Genomic DNA, 21,916 nt, shown 5'->3' on the forward strand with positions numbered 1-21,916 from the left:
GAATCATACAGGTTTCCTCCTGTATGAGGGGGGGAACATCTACATAACTCAGCAGTTTTACCAAGTCATCAAGATATCCAAAATTACGGGCTTGGTTGATTTGATTGACAGCTACCATCCAGGTGGTGATAATATGTTTTTGGGGCCCTGTGACAAACTGGCAGCCTGTCCTATGGACTCCACTTCTTACCCAAAGACTGGTGGGATAGGCTCCAACCCCGTGACCCTTAGGGCATTATCTATTGGAGCTGTGGCCATTCCAATGAATCGTGGAGTGCTTTGAATGGATGCCAAGTAGAAGTTGACATGGAGATTGGATCCAGTGGGGACATCATTCTGCAAGTTGGTGACTTTTCTTCCTGTTTTTCTCTTACATGGAGCCATGCTAGACTTAAAAAAATATTATTACATATTACTATTTATTTATTTTTATGTCATTATTTGTTAAATTTGACTTTATTATTATTTCCAAGGCTGTGCCTTCCTGGCGACAGTTGGGGGAATTTCCAGCCAGCGAGGAGCACAGAGGTGGCTGTCCAGGAGCCCTTGGTTCAGTTCTAGCTGGTCTGATGAATTACAGGTGTACAGCAGCCTGGCGCACAGCGCACAACCGCGGGTCTCTACTGGAGCATCTATTTTTAGACTGCAATAAAAAATAAAATTTAAAAAATGTGGCATCTTTAAATGCTGCTGTGAATTGAAAACCCACACTTTAAAGAGACCAGGTGTGGGAGGGCTGGAGGTTTGGACCAAGCCCCTGCCTAAACGTGCACCAACATTGCGTGATCATGGCGCTATTCAAGCCATTCGAGGCTCTAATGACAGGTTGATCGTAGCTCACTAGAGGCTGCTACGTGGCACATGCGGGGTACAGAGAGGCACATAGAGGCACCTTCATAGTGGCAGGGGCGGTCCTGGAGGCGGCATCGCGGGGGGGGGGGGGGGGGGCATGACCGAGCGGAAAAAAAAAAAGTGATACGTGATAGATGAAAATGTGGGTCATTCATTGATAATCGCTGACCCGCCCATGCGTGGCTCATTATTCATGGCTTATTATTCGGTGGGACCCAGGCTTTACTTGTGTGAAGCGCCTTGAGGCAGCTTTGCTGTGATTTAGCGCTATATACATAAATGTAATAAATCAAATTGAATTGAAATTAAAATAAATTGGAGTTAGACAATACCAAGATAGTAAAATCTACCAAGGTGCTGTCACTACCAAGGTGCTCCATGTGAGCTTCTAATCTGCACTTAAAAATCAAACAAGCAAACAAATAAAAACTCATGGGTGATATCTCAGGTTAGTATTTTTACAGTGTATACCAGGGGTATGCAACTCATTCCAGAAAGGTCCGAGAGGGTGCAGGTTTTCTTTGCTACCACCCACTTCACCAGGTGATTTCACTGATTAACATCACTTTGAACTTGGAATCAGATTCCATCTGTTCAAAGTGATGTTAATCAGTGAAATCACCTGGTGAAGTGGGTGGTAGCAAAGAAAACCTGCACTTTCTCGGACCTTTCTGGAATGAGTTGCATACCCCTGGTATAGACTGGAGTTAGATTTTAGCAATCCTGTCAACAAACAATTGTGATTAAAACACACCCTCCTTAAAGACATACAGTAATTAAGCGTTCCTAAAATGCAAACACTGACCTCCTGCATGCACTTACTTGATGTAGTAGGGCACTTTGTTTGGAGAGATGGCACGCTCCCACGGTATCTGTACTGAGCCTGTGCAAACAACAGAGATTAAATTAAAAGTATATTATGCACAATGGTCCCTCCCTGACAGCATGTGCTGACATTATGTCCATTCAGACCTGAATAGAGGGACGGCAGGAGCAGAAAAAACAAAGAGACAAGTCTATTGTGTTTGGTTTCCACAGTATCGGTTTGTTTGGCAGCAGCTAAGAGAATACAAGGGGAAGAGTGCAGCGCTTTACGTGCAAGCTGAACCACAGGGGGTTCAGCTTGCATAAAAAAACCCAGACACCCTGTGTCAACATACACTATTGTATTTTCACACAGTACAACTCAATAGAATGAAATATGAATACATTAGCAGCACGATGCAGCATGGTGGCTTAGTGGTTAGCACTGTTGCCTCACAGGAAGAAGGTCATGGGATCAATTCCCACCTGTGGCCTTTCTGTGTGGAGTTTGCATGTTCTGCCCATATTTACGTGGATTCCCTCCAGGTGCTCCGGCTTCCTCCAGCATCCAAACACAGGCAGGTTAGGTGGATTGGAAATGGATGTGAATGTGTTTGTTTGTGTATACGTATGTGGCCCTGCGACAGACTGGTGTCCTGTCTGGGGTGTACCCCACCTCACACCCTATGACTGCTGGCAGAGGCTCCAGCCCTCCCCCCTGACCTTTAATTGGAGTAAGGGGTTGAAGATGAGTGAGTGAGTGAGTGAATACTACCACGATTTCTTATGCTGTGTAAGTTCCAACAAATAACATAACAAAAATAGCCAGACACAAAACCAGACGTTCCTGTGAGATCTGTGAACGGAAATGGCAGCGCTATCACACAACGTGACAGTGAGTGTGGCATCACTGAACCGGCGTGACAGCAGTTAAACTGGATGGCCTCTGTGATTTAACTTCCACTCACAGAAAGCTCTGCAGCACACAGCACATCCCTTGTTGTTCATACTTTTAAAGCTGGCAATGTAAATCACATTTTTCAGTCCCCCTGTGAAGACTGTGAAGAGCAGTAGATAACAAAAGAGACTCCATCCGCAAATATTACTCTCTGCTCAAATGAGAGCAACAACTACGTGACGCGCATCAACATCACAGGCTGCTAGAACTGATGAAGACATGAAGAGAGTCTGGATGTTCAACAGGATAGGTCAGATCTGACAGCATGTGCTCGTACCACGTGCTACCAATGGGAATGGCATGATAGCACATCATGTCCGAGACTGGAACGTCAGTATCTGCTGATACTAATATGTAGCACATATAAAGATAATTATTTTAATCGAGCCTCACATGGAGGCACCAATAACGTAGCGAAATTAAATTAACAATTGAACAGCCTGATATGTGTTATTGGCCTCACACTGAGGACCAAAAGATGTAGCAAGTATAATTATTAAAATCCTAGATTGAATTAAATTGGACTGAACCTCATTCAATGGGTCACCAAAATAATGACCAAGTTTAAGATTTAATAATTATTTGGAATTAAATTTTAATTTGAATGATAATTAATTATACAGGCACACCCAAGTTTTAAAGGACTGGGAACCTTGATTTAAACATTAATTAGTCAGTCTCAAATTAATTAATCAGTCTCAAATGTGAAAGTCATAAATTCTATGATACGACTGGCCAAGCGTTTTCATCTGAACACAAAAGGAACCACAGCAGGAATATTTATATTTTATTTACAAATATACAGGAAAATGAATGGTTTACTGGCATTTTGAGTCTGGACAGTGATTAAATAAGTTCATTTATGGACACATCTTGTTACTCATGAGACGTTGAAAGAAAGCAGTGAAAGAACGCTTGAGGAATTAAGTAAATAAATCTGATTTGAATTTAGTGATGAATTTTGAAGCCAATTATTATTAAGCAAATTATCAAACAAATATATAAATATGTTTAAAGCCGCTTTGCACCCATTAACAACAAAACCCTTTGCTGAAACCCTTAATGGGGTCACTCAGCTGGTCCGTTGAAGAGGTGAAATAATCCGATCAGCGTCGGTTGTTGATGGGCCTGGTTCAGCCTGAGCTTGCTTGGGTCAGGGTTAACCACTGGTTTCCCCGTGTGATCCCAAGGCTTCAGTGTTGGCTGATGCTTTGCGGGTAGGTTCATCGAAGCTGCTTAACCCAATAGGTGAAAGTGTTTGTTGAAAATGGTGTCTGGCAGCATTAAAAAAAGTTGTTGGAACCAGACTGAAAGTCTTTATAAATTTAGAAAAAGTTAAAGTTTTAAGAGTGGCGTTGTAAATTACAAAAAGGAAAAGTCGCTTTTCTGTAAATTCGCCCTTATTCTGAAAAGGTCCGCTAGGAAGTTATCTTAAAAAATGAACAACTTGACAAGCCTTAAAAAGAGTTGTCATCATATACAGTGGTCCCTCGTTTATCACGGGAGTTAAGTTCTAAAAATAGCCCACGATAGGCGAAATCCGCGAAGTGGCCAGCGTTATTTTTTACAATTATTATAGACGTTTTAAAGCTGTAAAACCCCTCACTACACACTTTATACACGTTTCTAAATCAGGCATTAACATTTTCTCACTTTTCTCTCGTGTGTAAACACTCTCAAAGTTCAAACCTGAGTAGAAAAATAAGACCAACCTGTTTTCAGGCCCAAACATTTGTTTGAGAAATAAAAATAGAACATTTTCCTATAAATAATTATGATGGCTTTTAGAACTAACAAATTAAATTTTAACGATCAACGTACGAGGTTGGACACATAAGAAATTATTAATAGTGACTGACCAGTATTTCACAGTTCCTCTGATCGCGCCTCTTCGTCCTGGCGCCGCTGCGCTGTCACGTCTTTTTCCACTGAGTGACACCTCGCTGCAGGTGTCTTTTTCCGAGTGTAGAACACAGTTATGGGTAGTTGTTGGTGCTCTTTTTTCTTCTGGGCGAGAAGATTCTTATAAACAGACACGCAGAACACAATGCGAGTGCTCTCCCTTCGCGGTGTCGCGACCGGCTGCTTGATGAGGCCGCGGAACATAATGCACTGTAAAAAAAACATGCAAAATTGGACTAAAAAAAATCCGCGAAACAGCGAGGCCGTGAAAGGTGAACCGCGTTATAGTGAGGGACCACTGTAAATCATTGTCAAAGTTCTCAACCACAGAATGAAACACAGAACAAAGAGCCAAAGAGCTTAGCTACATGGCTAGGCCACAAAAGAAAAATTAAGCGTTTGCAAAAAGAGAAGTGGCTAGAAGGCGGAAAAAGAAGGAGCAGAAGAGAGCTTGCCAAATGGAGTTGCTGAATGGGTGAGAAGCTCTGTTTTGGAACTTTTAAAAGGGGGCTTATGTCATTAACTCCACTTCTTTTGAGGGTGTGGAATTTAACTGAAAAACTTCATGTGTAGAGAGGGCAGACTTAAAATGAGTCAACTATTTAAAAACATTAACTATGTTGTCATTCACTTTGTTCTAAGATACTTTTGAATGAATATAACATTATTAAAGTCACTTAGACACATCCTTGATTAAAACTATTAGACTATTTCACCAACAAAATATTGATAATTCAGAAAAGAAAAACACAACAGCAGTTAAGGAACACATGTCATATTAAATGGAATATATGTAAAGGATTTGCTTCAACAAACAAACCAGACAACATTAGAATTTTGATATATGCAGATAAAACAATTGTTCTTTGCATTTACCCAAAAAGTCTTTCTTCAAACTGAGACCTGGAAATAATAAAATGGTTCAAAGTCAAAGGATTCAAAAGAATTTTATTGTCATATGCACAAAAGAACATGGTCCCTGCACAATGAAATGTGTCTACTGCATTTAACCCATCCTAATTGCCAATTAGGAGCAGAAGTCGCCATTAGGTGCCCGGGGACCAGCTCCAGATGTAATCCCTGCCTTGGTCAACAGCAGGGCTGAGCAAACCAAGACTGACCCATAACGAACGACATACACATAACACACAACACACATAGGCCGGCCCGGTACATAAACATATAAAAAGCACACACGAGGGAAGAAAGAGAAAAAACCCTCATAGCCGCTGTGTTACACAGCAGCAATGAGGAAAAAAAAAACCCCATCAGCACAGAAAAACAATAATCACACAGCCAAACAAAGACGCAGGACGACAATCGAGATTTGAAGGTCCAGTTTATCAGAACACTCCGGAGGCAGCCTATTAGGCGCCGTCAACGGCCTTGTCCGACAATCCTGGAAGGGGGAGGGGCTCAGCCCTGAGCAGTCCACTGTCCACAGTCAACGTCAGAGCTGGAGAAGCTGAGGGGAGGGGGATGACCAGGGAGTGAGGCTTAAGTGTTGATCTTCTTGAGGAGGTTTTTTTTATCACAGCGGCCTTGAAGTGCAGCTGTGTTTGGGGAAGCCAAATGAATATCCAGATTAGCAGACGCTTGAAAGATTCCACAGTTCTGAGAACAGAGTGGCTCTCAATACATCTGAATGTAGGATGTGGTCTTTACTGATGGTCAAAGCGGGTTTCCAGAGCTGCAATCCTGCCCGAGATGTTTTCCAGCGTGCGGTTAACACCCACCGACTGCGCAGCCACTGCCTTCCCAATCGAATCAATCATGTAGGGCAGCCTGGACGGCCCAATTAATGCTGCCTCCACTTTCTTAATTTTCCGGTAAACCAGCGCCATGCCCGCTCCACACAGCAGAAAGCCGGTCACCACCAAGCCAAATATATACACATCTTCGACGTCCTCCACAGAAAGCGTGTAAAGGCACATGACCTGCTATCTCCTCACGAGTCCATCACGTAACCCATCACATGCGTCCCAGCAGGACAGGTCGGGTCCTCCGCCCCCGAATGTCTTGTGGAAAAAATAGTGTCAACTGTGTTCAGAGACTACTTTAACAGATCCATTTTTGTCGTTTTCCAGAAGAGCAAAGCTGCAGCCTCACAGACAACACGCCACAGAAGCAGGAAAGATAAGGAGGGAGGGAGAAGAGAAAAATGCGTCCGTCTCGGCCGAGTGCAAGCTGGCAAAAAAAAAAAAAAAAAAGTCAAGGCTCTTGAGTTTTATGGTCACCTTATCTTGGATGATACATTCTGGTGGATCTGGAAGATTTCTGGTCTTGACGTGAGGCAATTATAAATGTCTTATAATTGAGATTGACCGGAGTTTCACTGACACAGGTTTCAAGGACCCCTTTGAAGAGCTTTAAATTAGAGGCCCAAGGACAGCACATCTGGGAAGGACAATTTCAGAGCTATCTCCAGTTGGAACCAGGAATTTCCCAATTAGGAGTGAAAGGCTGTCTTTGTGTTCAATTCAAACCCCAGGTTTTAGTTGAGAAAACATTAATGTATTTATTTAATTATGGCAAAGCGAGGCCATGCTGGCTACATATACCAATCCGATACTTTTTCCCTGTCTTAAAACCTTTTCTGTATGTATTTTTGTAACAATACATCAATGTAACAAAACATCAAGTCACACTGTGGAACAAATATTGTACTCCCTTAAAGAAAAATATGAATAACCTTGACTCAGATGTACAACACAAGACTCTGACTGAATGGGATTTTTTTGTTTTAAATTAGGGAATAACCCTGTTGTGTCTGATGATTTGTGGACGTTCATGCTGGATTTTATGGTCACAAATAGAGTTTTACGGATTTTTGCAAACCGAATCCAGCATGAACATCCGCAAATCATCAGACACAACAAGATTATTCCGATTCTAATCCAATTCCATCATTTGTGTGGTTTATTTTTCTGTAAGTAATTCAGTCGGTGAATCACTGTGAAAGGGTGTGGTCAGCTCGTCAAAGCTTACTATCGCAACAGCGTCTTCATACTAAACTGAAAATTCTGTGAGCAGAAATCCACACATTTCAGGATCGTCGTCGCTGCACTAGTTTCTGTCAGTCTCAGGTGACAGCATCATTGTTGACACCTGCGCAACAACACAGTCAAGGGGCGGAGTAACACATCAAATGTGAAACGGATTTAATATTTTGCTACCATCCAAGTGACATTTTGTGGGCTGAAATCTCACACGATTAACCAATCAGATTTGCGGAAAAAAAATATAATTGGATTAGAATTTTCCATATCCAAGCCAGTCATTTAAGCCAATATTGGACTGATACCAGTCCAAAATATCGGATCGCCCATCCCTAATTACCACACCCACCATGCGACAGAACGGCCGGTGGTTTCTGGATTGCTAGTACCACTCAGGCAGACAACTGGTGCATCTCCACATCTCAACAGTTAACACTGCTCTGCTGCAGCTAGTGAGACGTGGGCATCCCCTTGGCCAACTCTAGCTGCTGGGGTCCTCAACAGTGAAACACCTGTGTGCACAATGCACCACATGTTCACAATGTTACAGGTTGGCACAAAGTCAGTCCAGCAGTCCTTAAGTATCCTCCAAAAAGTCCTAGTACTAAAGACATCCAATTGTCACCTCCATAGTCTCACAACCATACAGTAAGACAGGAAGCACTAGGAAAAGAAAGACTTGGACATCTATTCACCTACAAAGATAGTGGCATCACAAAACATCTAGTGACTCCATAAGCTCTTCACAGTCATGTCCTGATCTCAATGGCAGAGGACAAGAGACATGAATGTCATTGGCAAGATAAGTGAATGTCTCCACAAGTTCAACACTTCCACCAAATACAGATACATGACTGATGGTTGCTTCCAGCAAGCTAATGGAAAGGCTGGATCTTAACCCTCTCTCACACAGAAGTCACAATACCGGTGACCGCCAACGTGTATGTGCATTGGATGGCTGCTGTATGTGCATTTCATATAACTGCTGGATGTATGTGGGATTCAGTCATATGATTCTTCCTGGCCAGTGTTGTATCAATTTTGTTCTTTTTTTCTTTCCATTTTATCATGGATTTAGAGATTCTCAACAAGCTGGTGCTTTCCAGCCTGTTAAATGGACAGAGTATGTGTAGCATGTGTGTGATGTTTTAGTCAGTGGTGGGCACAGCTAACTAAAAAGTTAGCTTTGATAACCATTAATCCACTAACTGAAAAGTTAACTTTTATAAAGCTAAACCGATAAACCCTAAAAATTTAGCGGAAGTTACAGCTCAAAGCTAAACCGAAAACTTATAGTATTGACTCTAGTACACTGGCAGCTACTGACACAACAACAAGCCAGTGCTTCTGTATCAGATCAGCCTTCTCTCAGCAAAAGAGACCTGGTGATCAGAGAGAAAGGAAGGGCAGCAAAAAACAAACAAAAAAAACAAACATTTATTTTCACAGCCATACAGACTTGCAGATGTACCACAGGAGTCATGCACAGCAAGACAGTTTTGACTTATGGTTAAAATTTTAAACAAACTAATTCTGGACAATTTATTGAAATTAATGTCACCTCTGTCATTTTACAAATTGAAAATATCAGCTATATGTTTTAGTTTTAAAGTAATGCACTGATTTGGAAGGTTTTAGCATTTTACAGACACACACACGCAGAAAAGCACTATGGGAAAATTCACACTGCCACTGGTATTCACACTACCATCTACTGGATGGCATTGCTCATTGCCACACATTTGCTAAAAGTGCTGAATCACAGAATTTTCAGTTTTCAAATTGCCTTTTTTTACAAATGAAAAAAATTACATATTTACAAATACAGATTTATTTGTATAAACCAACACACATGTTACAGTAACTTGTGTGCTGTTTTTACATATACAGTGGTCCCTCGCTATAACGCGGTTCACCTTTCACGGCCTCGCAGTTTCGCGGATTTTTTTAGTCCAATTTTGCATGCTTTTTTTTTTTTACAGTGCATTGTGTTCTGCATCCTCATCAAGCAGGCCGGTCACGGCAACACAAAGGGAGAGTACGCGCATTGTGTTCTGCGCATCTGTTTATAAGAATCTTCTCGCGCAGAAGAAAAAAGAGGGCCAACAACTACCCATAACTGTGTTCTTCACTCGGAAAAAGACACCTGCACTGAGGTGTCACTCAGTGGAAAAAGACGTGACAGTGGAGTGGCGCCAGGACGAAGAGGCGCGATCAGAGGAACTGTGAAATACTGGTCAGTCATTATTAATAATTTCTTATGTGTCTAACCTCGTAGGTTGATCGTTAAAATTAAATTCGTTAGTTCTAAAAGCCATCATAATTATTTATAGGAAAACGTTCTATTTTTATTTCTCAAACAAATGTTTGGGCCTGAAAACAGTTTGGTCTTATTTTTCTACTAAGGTTTGAACTTTGAGAGTGTTTACAAATGAGACAAAAGTCAGAAAATGTTAATGCCTGTTTGAGAAAAGTGTATAAAGTGTGTAGTGAGGGGTTTTACAGCCTTAAAACATCTATAATAATTGTAAAAAATAACGCTGACTACTTTGCGGATTTCGCCTATTGTGGGCTATTTTTAGAACGTAATTCCCGCGATAAACTGACCAACCACTGATGACAGGAAACTAATTTTCTAGACTATCACCTCCTCAAGGCCAGATACAGACACACAGCCACACATAGATGAGTTTTTTAACAGCTGTGTCACAGCAAAATAAACAAAACCTTTTCATCTCCCCTATCCCCCTGAGACGCTGCCATTGGTGCAGCAGGGCACAGATTGATGTGACAACCTTAAATATGCAAGGAGGATACTTACTGGAAAGAAAGTGCTGCGATCCAGGACCGAAGTCTCTATGTGCATCCTGGAGCTGCTTCAGCCGCTCATCTATTGAACCCTGAGGATACACACACAGAATTAAATCAAAGGGAATCCTGCTGCTTGCTATCACAAACCCCCACAATGGACACGTGAACACAGACCACCTGCTTCTCTTCAATTAGTTAACTGTGGAATATAAATTATATCTTTTTCCTCTGCTGCTCCTCTTGAAAGGACTTTGAAAGCCTTTGAAGAGCAACCGTTACAAAATTAAAAGTGATTTCACTATAGTATATTGGTAAATGGACTGTATTCATATAGCACTTTTCCAACTATATCAGAAGATCAAAGTGCTTTACAATACGCCTCACATTGACCCATTCACACAGACACACAGCGATGTCCGGGTGCTGCCATGCAAGACGCTCAATACACACCGGGTGCAACTAGGGGATTAAGGACCTTGCCCAAGGGCCCTTCGTGATTTGAAACCGAGGATCCTCTGGTCTGAAGCTCAACGCTTAACCACTAGACCATCACCTCCCCATATTGCACAGAAATAAGGATGAAGATTCCCAGTTGCAGTGTCAGCGTGGGAGAAAGTAGTGACAGATGGAGGAGGAGGACAGGAGCATCCATGTGAGGTGTCCTCGCATGTGTTGTTTCAATACAGAGACAGACTGAGTTGACAAAATTAGGTTTGCTGTTGACTTTGCTACAGTGTTTTACATCAGTTAATGTTTCCAGATGAATGGGATTCAGCCTGTGTAATCCCAGTTTATTTGAACAGGACATGATTTGGCGCAGCAATCAATGTCGGTTGGATATGTCCAAGGGCTTCCTCACACAAAAGGAAAGCAAAGTCAAGGCAATGAGTCATAAAGTGGAAAGTTCGATATTCTGCTATTCCTCAGCATGCACGCATCATTGTTCAAAATATTCTGCAGTGTTGATATAAACTGTTTGTGATGAATATAGAGCTTTGCCAAAGTGCCGTGGATATGTTTCTGTCAAGTGAGGAATGTTGTGCAATCCATTTGTTACACAGACACTCTGAGCTGCAATAAAGGTTATCATTTTTATTTAAATTGACTGTGATAGAAAAATATTAGGAAATCAGATTTTCAGTTGCAATTCACTTGCATCAGAGGAGCTCAAAACAAGTTAAGTTTGTCTGACAATTCTTCTTTTTCAAATATGATATAAAACCTTCCTGTTATTTTGTGCCGCACACACACAGTCAGCACCATGGACAGCACCATACAGGGATTTCAGGACATTCTTAGATGTTGGAAATCTCTTATGGGGTCATGTGGTCACTGCACAGATGTTATTTTGATATACAAGAATATGAAGGTCCAAACCTTTAGGGTCCTATTCCTTCCTGTTTTACTGTACGGTTGTGAGACTTGGGCGCTAAAGATGTGATATCACTGTTACCAGGTGTCTTCGGAGAATCCTCAGGTAATATTGGAACGGCTTTGTGTCAAATGAACAGTTATTCAGAAAGACTGGAGTGAGGAAAATCACTTGTAATGTGAAGGAATGCCAGCGATGACATTTTGGCCAAGTGACACATTTCTCTGGGCATGATCCAACAAGCAGGTGCCTCGGGTTTGAGGAGCCTAGCATCTGTAAAAGACCAAGAGGACACCCATGTTTCACCTGGCTGAGCTTCTGAAAGGTGGAGATGAGATGGATTGGACGGCTGCCTTTGTGGATGAAATCCAGGAGCCAGGGTGGTTCCAAAGATGTGGTGGATGCAGTGATGCATTCCTCCATGACTTGACATGGACAAGTTAAGGCACGTAGCCTTGGTAGTTGGTTTCTAGATTAAATCGGATTGGATCGACAGACAGACAGAAAGACATCCAAACCCTCAGATTGTTGTCCCCTGCCATTAAATAAGGGGGAACCACTAAAATGGACTTGGTGCATCTGTGTGTGTGTGTCAAATTTTGAGAGCCCTAGATCCTGTGTTGCCCTTTTCTGAGACATTACCTACCTGTATCATACTGTAAATGGACACAAATGTGATGTCTACGCATATGACGTTGAACCCAGATTTCCTAGATCATTTGAGCTAATGGCCAACAAAGACACCCACCATCTCACCCCAAAATATCACGTTTTGTCTCCAAATATCAATTCTAGAGCTTATTCTTGGATTGAACACCTATAGCAAATCATGCACCTGACTCCCTTGAGCACACTACATTTAACCTTGAATCTCAGGGTCAAGGTCAAATATGTAATTTGTTAAAAAAAATAGAACTGTTTGAGTATATTTTGCCTTCTCAGCAGCAAATTTCTCTTCTAAAGCCTAATTTTTCACTGACCACCTATAGCAAATCTTCAATCCCAGCTCCCTTGAGCCAACTGTATTTGACCTTGGGTCTTTAGGTCAAGGTCACACATAAAAAAATAATGGGAAAATACTCTTTCCTGTATTGTTTGGCCTTTTAAAACTCATTTTCAATGTCAGAATTAAATAGGGAGACCACTGTAACAGACTCCATGCATTCGCTCGTGCTTATTTGTTTAATTTGTCACCAGGCCTTATCAGCATAATAGGCGAGGGACCTCAGCCGAGTAGTCACTTGTTAACATGGTAACTCAAACATAATAAATACGAGGGCTGTCAATAAAGTAAGGGTCCTTTTTATTTTTTTCAAAAACTATATGGATTTCATTCATATGTTTTTACGTCAGACATGCTTGAACCCTCGTGCGCATGCGTGAGTTTTTCTACGCCTGTCGGTGACGTCATTCGCCTGTGAGCACTCCTTGTGGGAGGAGTCGTCCAGCCCCTCGTCGGAATTCCTTTGTCTGAGAAGTTGCTGAGAGACTGGCGCTTTGTTTGATCAAAATTTTTTCTAAACCTGTGAGACACATCGAAGTGGACACGGTTCGAAAAATTAAGCTGGTTTTCAGTGAAAATTTTAACGGCTGATGAGAGATTTTGAGGTGATTCTGTCGCTTTAAGGACTTCCCACGGTGCGAGACGTCGCTCAGCGCTCTCAGCCGCCGTCGTCAGCCTGTTCAAGCTGAAAACCTCCACATTTCAGGTTCTATTGATCCAGGACGTCGTGAGAGAACAGAGAAGTTTCAGAAGAAGTCGGTTTCAGCATTTTATCTGGATATTCCACTGTTAAAGGAGATTTTTTTTAATGAAAGACGTGCGGACGGGTCCGCGCGTCGGGACGCAGCCGACGCGGTGCGGCAGCACAGGAAAAACACCTCCGTGTTGATAACCATTTGTAAAATCCAGGCGGCTTTTGATGGCTTTCAGTGGAGTGAGTATATGAGAAATTGTTTAACAGGCAGGACATGTTCCAACTTGTCCTTAAGGCTTTCAACAGAGGTGTTTTTCCTGTGGCGCAGCGTCGTGGCGGCTGCGTCCCGACGCGCGGACCCGTCCGCACGTCTTTCATTAAAAAAATCTCCTTTAACAGTGGAATATCCGGATAAAATGCTAAAACCGACTTCTTCTGAAACTTCTCTGTTCTCTCACGACGTCCTGGATCAATAGAACCTGAAATGTGGAGGTTTTCAGCTTGAACAGGCTGACGACGGCGGCTGAGAGCGCTGAGCGACGTCTCGCACCGTGCAAAGTCCTTAAAGCGACAGAATCACCTCAAAATCTCTCATCAGCCGTTAAACTTTTCACTGAAAACCAGCTTAATTTTTCGAACCGTGTCCACTTCGATGTGTCTCACAGGTTTAGAAAAAATTTTGATCAAACAAAGCGCCAGTCTCTCAGCAACTTCTCAGACAAAGGAATTCCGACGAGGGGCTGGACGACTCCTCCCACAAGGAGTGCTCACAGGCGAATGACGTCACCGACAGGCGTGGAAAAACTCACGCATGCGCACGAGGGTTCAAGCATGTCTGACGTAAAAACATATGAATGAAATCCATATAGTTTTTGAAAAAAATAAAAAGGACCGTTACTTTATTGACAGCCCTCGTATTGCACTGGTCTCCTCTCCTGGGTCCTTCACTGCACATAACACTGTGAATCACAGATTTAATAGAAATTGGTAGCTCCAAAGAGAAATCAATATGGGGCACTATATCCTGTATTTTAGATGGTTTGAAAGGAAACTGGCAACTTTATGAAAGACTGACACTTTCACCACCAAAACCAGCTAAAATATTAAAAAAAAATAATTTGCCAATCAGAGCATATCTGCAGTGGGAAAATATGTAGTACCTTACAGGTCTTTTTTTTTTAAACAGAGAATACCTGATCACTGTGATCATAATCACTAATGGACCAATGCACCTACAAATAAAATAAATCCTTTCCTTACCAAAAATAAAACCTGTTGAAAAAGTTCTACAATATTCCAGCATCTTCAAAGGCTCATGAGAGCATTTGAAGATGAATGTGTACAGAATTCAAGGTTTCAAAGGTTTTATAAAGTTGGAGTCAAGCCCTTATTAACAACTTACACTTGTTATGCGATAACTAGTGGGATCAAATCTTCACCTTCATCTTCATTCATCCATAATTAAAAGGAAAAGTCATCAAACATGTACAGTGTCAATAACTATGAAACATTCTGCACAAATAGTTGTGATCAAAAGTTAATGAGTGCAGTCCAAACTCCCTATGCTGAGAAGATTAAAAATAGTGAGCACAAAACCTCACAGGACCAAAGCGCAAAATGAGCCGAGTGCATCTCTCTGAAGATGTTACCACCCTCTTGATTCAAGCAACACTTTCTACAGCAAAGAAAAACCCCTATGAAGCAAAAAGAATTAATAAGGACTTCACTGTAATGCAGAAACAGTATGGGTTTGCGTTGTGATGGCAACCACATTCTCTTCCCAAGATGCCCACATATTAACTCAATCATCAAGTGGAAGGTTTGTGGTGGATCTTGATATATGGTCACCTGCCCAGGGTGGCAACTTGGAGGGGGCAGCACACCAAAAAAGAACTGGTTTTGATGCAGGTGTTAGTTTTGGGGATGGAAATTTACAGGGTGATTCCATAATTTATTCCTCAGAATTGAGTGAGTCCATATTTTTTTCCTCTGCTTGGTCTAAAAAAGTAACCGTTACTGACTGCCACAATCTTTTTTTCTTGATTTCTTATAGTGTTTCTTAAAGCCAGAAAGTTGCCATTTGAAATGTCATGTCTGTGATCTGCTTTTTTTCTACAAAATTAAACAACAGAATGAACATCCTCCAAGGCCGGTGATTCCATAATTTTTGCCAGGGGTTGTACTTCCACCTCACCAAGCTCATCTCAATGCACTTACATCTCATTCTACAGATCACACTGTCATCTGCAAAAATCATAGGCCATGGAGACTCCTGTCTTATCTAGTCCACTGAACTGTGTGCCACCACGACCACATTCTGCTGCTTCCCATCTCTCAAGATTGTCTCTGAACCACAGAAATTAAGGTAACATCTGGATAAAGGCTGCTTGACAAACAGCTGTCATCCCTAAATGGACTGCTGATTTACTAACTGACATCTCACTTGTGGTGTACTTTAGGGCAACAAGTATTCACTTGGCAGCTTACAAACAATGTGCGATTTCTCTCAAAAATAAAATTCACCCCTTAACAACTTTTCAGTTGTTTTCTAGCAGATACAGGGTATTACAATACAACTGAACGCCTGAGGAATGAACACCACTAAAGCCCAAAGTAAACCTTTCCAAAACCTAAGATTGCACATGGATGAATTACACATGGGATCACACTGTTATTCCACCGTGATTTTTACTTTCACAGAAGCAGCTGTTGGGGTAAGAAAAATAAATCAGCCAGACACCAGAGATCCGGCAGTGAATTGTACCTGGAGCACTTTCCATCTGCTGTTGAGATGCTCCAAGGTGCGAGCGTTCTCCATCGACAAATGGACATCGGAGATGGCCAGCTGGTGGGCCAGTTCATTGATGTGCTTCATTCCCTCCTTCACCTGGCTGAGCTCCTCCTTAAACAACTGCAGCACAAAGCAAAATGCAGATTTGAATCATAGATAAATGAGTCCAAGAGCAGGAGATGATATATTGATACTAATATGTGATTTATTTCTCATTCAATTATGCTGTTTTTTTAAGCTCTCTAGGCTTTCTTACGATTGATAGGTACAATTCTGCATGAATGCTGGAACAAAAATAATTATGCTGGGGGGGAAAGTGCGAGATATGGTATCCAAACAAACTGAGCAAGGGAGGTGGATAGAAAAAAAAGAGAATGAAGTGAAGATGAAGAAACAAAACACATTTAATCAAGAGAATCAAAGAAACAGCGAGAGAGCGTGAGAGCGGTACACAAACATCCAACTGAATCAAATTCACTGAGATTCAATATGCTATAAATATCAAATGAAACCCATTATTGCTGCCAGCCCTTGTTTGAAAAGAATCTGATATCAGCATGTATTACTTCATACTGTCAGGTCTATAAGTGTTTGGACGGGCACATCATTTTGGGTGTAATTCTTCTCTGTACATCACCACAGCTGAGCTGAAATATAATAATTGGCAGCACAGTGGTTTGGTGGTCCTGGGATCACTTCCCAGCTGGTCCATTTTGTGTGGAGTTTGCATGTTCTCCCCATGTTTGCATGGGTTCACACCAGGGGGCTCCAGCTTCCTCCCAGTTCGAAGGCATGCAGGTTAGGTGAACTGGACACTTTAAATTCACCATAGGTGTGACTGTGATTTTCTGCCTATATGTGGATCTGTGATAGACAGCTGGCCTGTCCAGGGTGTACCCCACCTCTCACCCAGTGACTGTTGGGATAGGCTCCTGCTCCCCCGTAAACCTTAATTGGAATAAACGGGTATAGACAATGAATGAATAAAATAATCAAGATATGGCTGTAGTGTAGATTTTCAGCTCTAATTCAAGGGAATAAACAAAATAATGCAGTAACCATTAAGGAGTCTGTCAATTTTCAGAGGGCATATGTCACAGGACAAACTACGTAAATATTGAGTTTACTGTTAAAATGATTAATTGTTATAGTAATCATAATAATTGATGATGAAAATGAAGATGGGAAATTGCAGCTACAATTTGCCAGAAGGCACATGACAGACTCTAGCCTACATCTGATGTCTTTTCCTGCATGAAAATATTTGTGTTCCACTCCACCATGAAGCTGTATAACTGGTGATGGAACAGATAAAACTCACACCCTACATCGTTTCTCAGAACACACCCACAGAAGCCTATAGCTCCTTTACACTTCAATCAATCAATCAATCAACTTTTTTCTTGTATAGCGCCAAATCACAACAAACAGTTGCCCCAAGGCGCTCCACATTGCAAGGCAAGGCCATACAATAATTATGAAACACAGTCTACGTCTAAAGCAACATAACCAAGGGATGGTCCAGGGTCACCCGATCCAGCCCTAACTATAAGCCTTAGCGAAAAGGAAAGTTTTAAGCCTAATCTTAAAAGTAGAGAGGGTATCTGTCTCCCTGATCTGAATTGGGAGCTGGTTCCACAGGAGAGGAGCCTGAAAGCTGAAGGCTCTGCCTCCCATTCTACTCTTACAAACCCTAGGAACTACAAGTAAGCCCGCAGTCTGAGAGCGAAGCGCTCTAATGGGGTAATATGGTACTACGAGGTCCCTAAGATAAGATGGGACCTGATTATTCAAAACCTTATAAGTAAGAAGAAGAATTTTAAATTCTATTCTAGCATTAACAGGAAGCCAATGAAGGGAGGCCAACACGGGTGAGATATGCTCTCTCCTGCTAGTCCCCGTCAGTACTCTAGCTGCAGCATTCTGAACCAACTGAAGGCTTTTTAGGGAACTTTTAGGACAACCTGATAATAATGAATTACAATAGTCCAGCCTAGAGGAAATAAATGCATGAATTAGTTTTTCAGCATCACTCTGAGACAAGACCTTTCTGATTTTAGAGATATTGCGTAAATGCAAAAAGGCAGTCCTACATATTTGTTTAATATGCGCTTTGAATGACATATCCTGATCAAAAATAACTCCAAGATTTCTCACAGTATTACTAGAGATCAGGGAAATGCCATCCAGAGTAACGATCTGGTTAGACACCATGCTTCTAAGATTTGTGGGGCCAAGTACAATAACTTCAGTTTTATCTGAGTTTAAAAGCAGGAAATTAGAGGTCATCCATGTCTTTATGTCTGTAAGACAATCCTGCATTTTAGCTAATTGGTGCGTATCCTCTGGCTTCATGGATAGATAAAGCTGGGTATCATCTGCGTAACAATGAAAATTTAAGCAATACCGTCTAATAATACTGCCCAAGGGAAGCATGTATAAAGTGAATAAAATTGGTCCTAGCACAGAACCTTGTGGAACTCCATAATTAACTTTAGTCTGTGAAGAAGATTCCCCATTTACATGAACAAACTGTAATCTATTAGACAAATATGATTCAAACCACCGCAGCGCAATGCCTTTAATACCTATGACATGCTCTAATCTCTGTAATAAAATTTTATGGTCAACAGTATCAAAAGCAGCACTGAGGTCCAACAGAACAAGCACAGAGATAAGTCCACTGTCCGAAGCCATAAGAAGATCATTTGTAACCTTCACTAATGCTGTTTCTGTACTATGATGAATTCTAAAACCTGACTGAAACTCTTCAAATAGACCATTCCTCTGCAGGTGATCAGTTAGCTGTTTTACAACTACCCTCTCAAGAATCTTTGAGAGAAAAGGAAGGTTGGAGATTGGCCTATAATTAGCTAAGATAGCTGGGTCAAGTGATGGCTTTTTAAGTAATGGTTTAATTACTGCCACCTTAAAGGCCTGTGGTACATAACCAACTAACAAAGATAGATTGATCATATTTAAGATTGAAGCATTAAATAATGGTAGGACTTCCTTGAGCAGCCTGGCAGGAATGGGGTCTAATAAGCATGTTGATGGTTTGGATGAAGTAACTAATGAAAATAACTCAGACAGAACAATCGGAGAGAAAGAGTCTAACCAAATACCGGCATCACTGAAAGCAGCCAAAGATAACGATACATCTTTGGGATGGTTATGAGTAATTTTTTCTCTAATAGTCAAAATTTTGTTAGCAAAGAAAGTCATGAAGTCATTACTAGTTAAAGTTAATGGAATACTCAGCTCAATAGAGCTCTGACTCTTTGTCAGCCTGGCTACAGTGCTGAAAAGAAACCTGGGGTTGTTCTTATTTTCTTCAATTAGTGATGAGTAGAAAGATGTCCTAGCTTCACGAAGGGCTTTCTTATAGAGCAACAAACTCTTTTTCCAGGCTAAGTGAAGATCTTCTAAATTAGTGAGACGCCATTTCCTCTCCAACTTACGGGTTATCAGCTTTAAGCTACGAGTTTGTGAGTTATACCACGGAGTCAGACACTTCTGATTTAAAGCTCTCTTTTTCAGAGGAGCTACAGCATCCAAAGTTGTCTTCAATGAGGATGTAAAACTATTGACAAGATACTCTAACTCCCTTACAGAGTTTAGGTAGCTACTCTGCTCTGTGTTGGTATATGACATTAGAGAACATAAAGAAGGAATCATATCCTTAAACCTAGTTACAGCGCTTTCTGAAAGACTTCTAGTGTAATGAAACTTATTCCCCACTGCAGGGTAGTCCATCAGGGTAAATGTAAATGTTATTAAAAAATGATCAGACAAAAGGGAGTTTTCAGGGAATACTGTTAAGTCTTCTATTTCCATACCATAAGTCAGAACAAGATCTAAAATATGATTAAAGTGGTGGGTGGACTCATTTACTTTTTGAGCAAAGCCGATAGAGTCTAATAATAGATTAAATGCAGTGTTGAGGCTGTCATTCTCAGCATCTGTGTGGATGTTAAAATCGCCCACTATAATCATCTTATCTGAGCTAAGCACTAAGTCAGACAAAAGGTCTGAAAATTCACAGAGAAACTCACAGTAACGACCAGGTGGACGATAGATAATCACAAATAAAACTGGTTTTTGGGACTTCCAATTTGGATGGACAAGACTAAGAGACAAGCTTTCAAATGAATTAAAGCTCTGTCTAGGGTTTTGATTAATTAATAAGCTGGAATGGAAGATTGCTGCTAATCCTCCGCCCCGGCCCGTGCTACGAGCATTCTGACAGTTAGTGTGACTCGGGGGTGTTGACTCATTTAAACTAACATATTCATCCTACTGTAACCAAGTTTCTGTTAGGCAGAATAAATCAATACGTTGATCAATTATTATATCATTTACCAACAGGGACTTAGAAGAAAGAGACCTAATGTTTAATAGACCACATTTAACTGTTTTAGTCTGTGGTGCAATTGAAGGTGCTATATTATTACCCACTTATCATGGGTGTCCTGGTGCTTTCCCTCACTCATCTCACTCTTGCATGTTCCCTCAGTTTTTGAGACTTACTCACCATCACAGACAGATTCATGTATATATTTCTTAATGATAGATTCAAATGAAGTCCAAAACATGTTCAATGGCTTGAAAATATTCACATATCATTCACTGACCTATCTGAAGATAACTGGCTGTAAAAGTGATGACTTATATATCAACGATAACCCTTATATTTAGATTGTCTAATTACTTCTGTCCTGTGTTAAAATTGAAGGAATGTGTATAAAACAGGAGTAACAGGAAGACAGAGGTCGGGAATGAGAATAAGAGCAAGTAGCCAGTAAACCAGTATTGATTGGTATGTCTGGTATTTATACTGTGTATTTGTATTTATATTTATATTTGTAAACTCTTTTTCTTTTTTCTCTTTTGATTCTCTGTGTGCGTCTTACCCTGTGTGCTGTTATACAATGCCGCTGGAACCTCAATTTCCCTGAAGGAGTCTTCCCAAGGGATCGATAAAGTTCTATCAATCAATCAACTTTTTTCTTATATAGCGCCAAATCACAACAAACAGTTGCCCCAAGGCGCTCCATATTGCAAGGCAAGGCCATACAATAATTATGAAAAACCCCAACGATCAAAACGACCCCCTATGAGCAAGCACTTGGCCACAGTGGGAAGGAAAAACTCCCTTTTAACAGGAAGAAACCTCCAGCAGAACCAGGCTCAGGGAGGGGCAGTCTTCTGCTGAGACTGGTTGGGGCTGAGGGAAAGAACCAGGAAAAAGACATGCCGAGAAGGGGGGCAGAGATCGATCACTAATGATTAAATGCAGAGTGATGCATACGGAGCAAAAAGAGAAAGAAACAGTGCATCATGGGAACCCCCCCCACAGTCTACGCCTAAAGCAACATAACCAAGGGATGGTCCAGGGTCACCCGATCCAGCCCTAACTATAAGCCTTATCGAAAAGGAAAGTTTTAAGCCTAATCTTAAAAGTAGAGAGGGTATCTGTCTCCCTGATCTGAATTGGGAGCTGGTTCCACAGGAGAGGAGCCTGAAAGCTGAAGGCTCTGCCTCCCATTCTACTCTTACAAACCCTAGGAACTACAAGTAAGCCCGCAGTCTGAGAGCGAAGCGCTCTAATGGGGTAATATGGTACTACGAGGTCCCTAAGATAAGATGGGACCTGATTATTCAAAACCTTATAAGTAAGAAGAAGAATTTTAAATTCTATTCTAGAATTAACAGGAAGCCAATGAAGAG

At 41.3% G+C, this 21,916-nt stretch overlaps 1 protein-coding gene across 4 annotated transcripts in view; it reads right to left on the reverse strand.

Moving 5' to 3' along the window:
• The window catches only part of drp2 (dystrophin related protein 2), a 437,530-nt gene that overhangs the window by 92,990 nt on the left and 322,624 nt on the right, over positions 1-21,916 (reverse strand). For all 4 annotated transcript variants that reach the window (XM_034181709.1, XM_034181707.1, XM_034181708.1 and 1 more), the window contains 3 exons: positions 16,160-16,306; positions 10,337-10,415; positions 1,675-1,735 (listed from right to left, as the gene is read on the reverse strand). In XM_034181709.1, the coding sequence (XP_034037600.1) occupies positions 1,675-1,735; positions 10,337-10,415; positions 16,160-16,306 (287 nt within the window). The remainder of the gene's footprint in view (positions 1-1,674; positions 1,736-10,336; positions 10,416-16,159; positions 16,307-21,916) is intronic.

This window comes from Thalassophryne amazonica, chromosome 11 (genome assembly GCF_902500255.1).
Source record: "Thalassophryne amazonica chromosome 11, fThaAma1.1, whole genome shotgun sequence".
Taxonomy (NCBI): Eukaryota; Metazoa; Chordata; class Actinopteri; order Batrachoidiformes; family Batrachoididae; genus Thalassophryne; species Thalassophryne amazonica.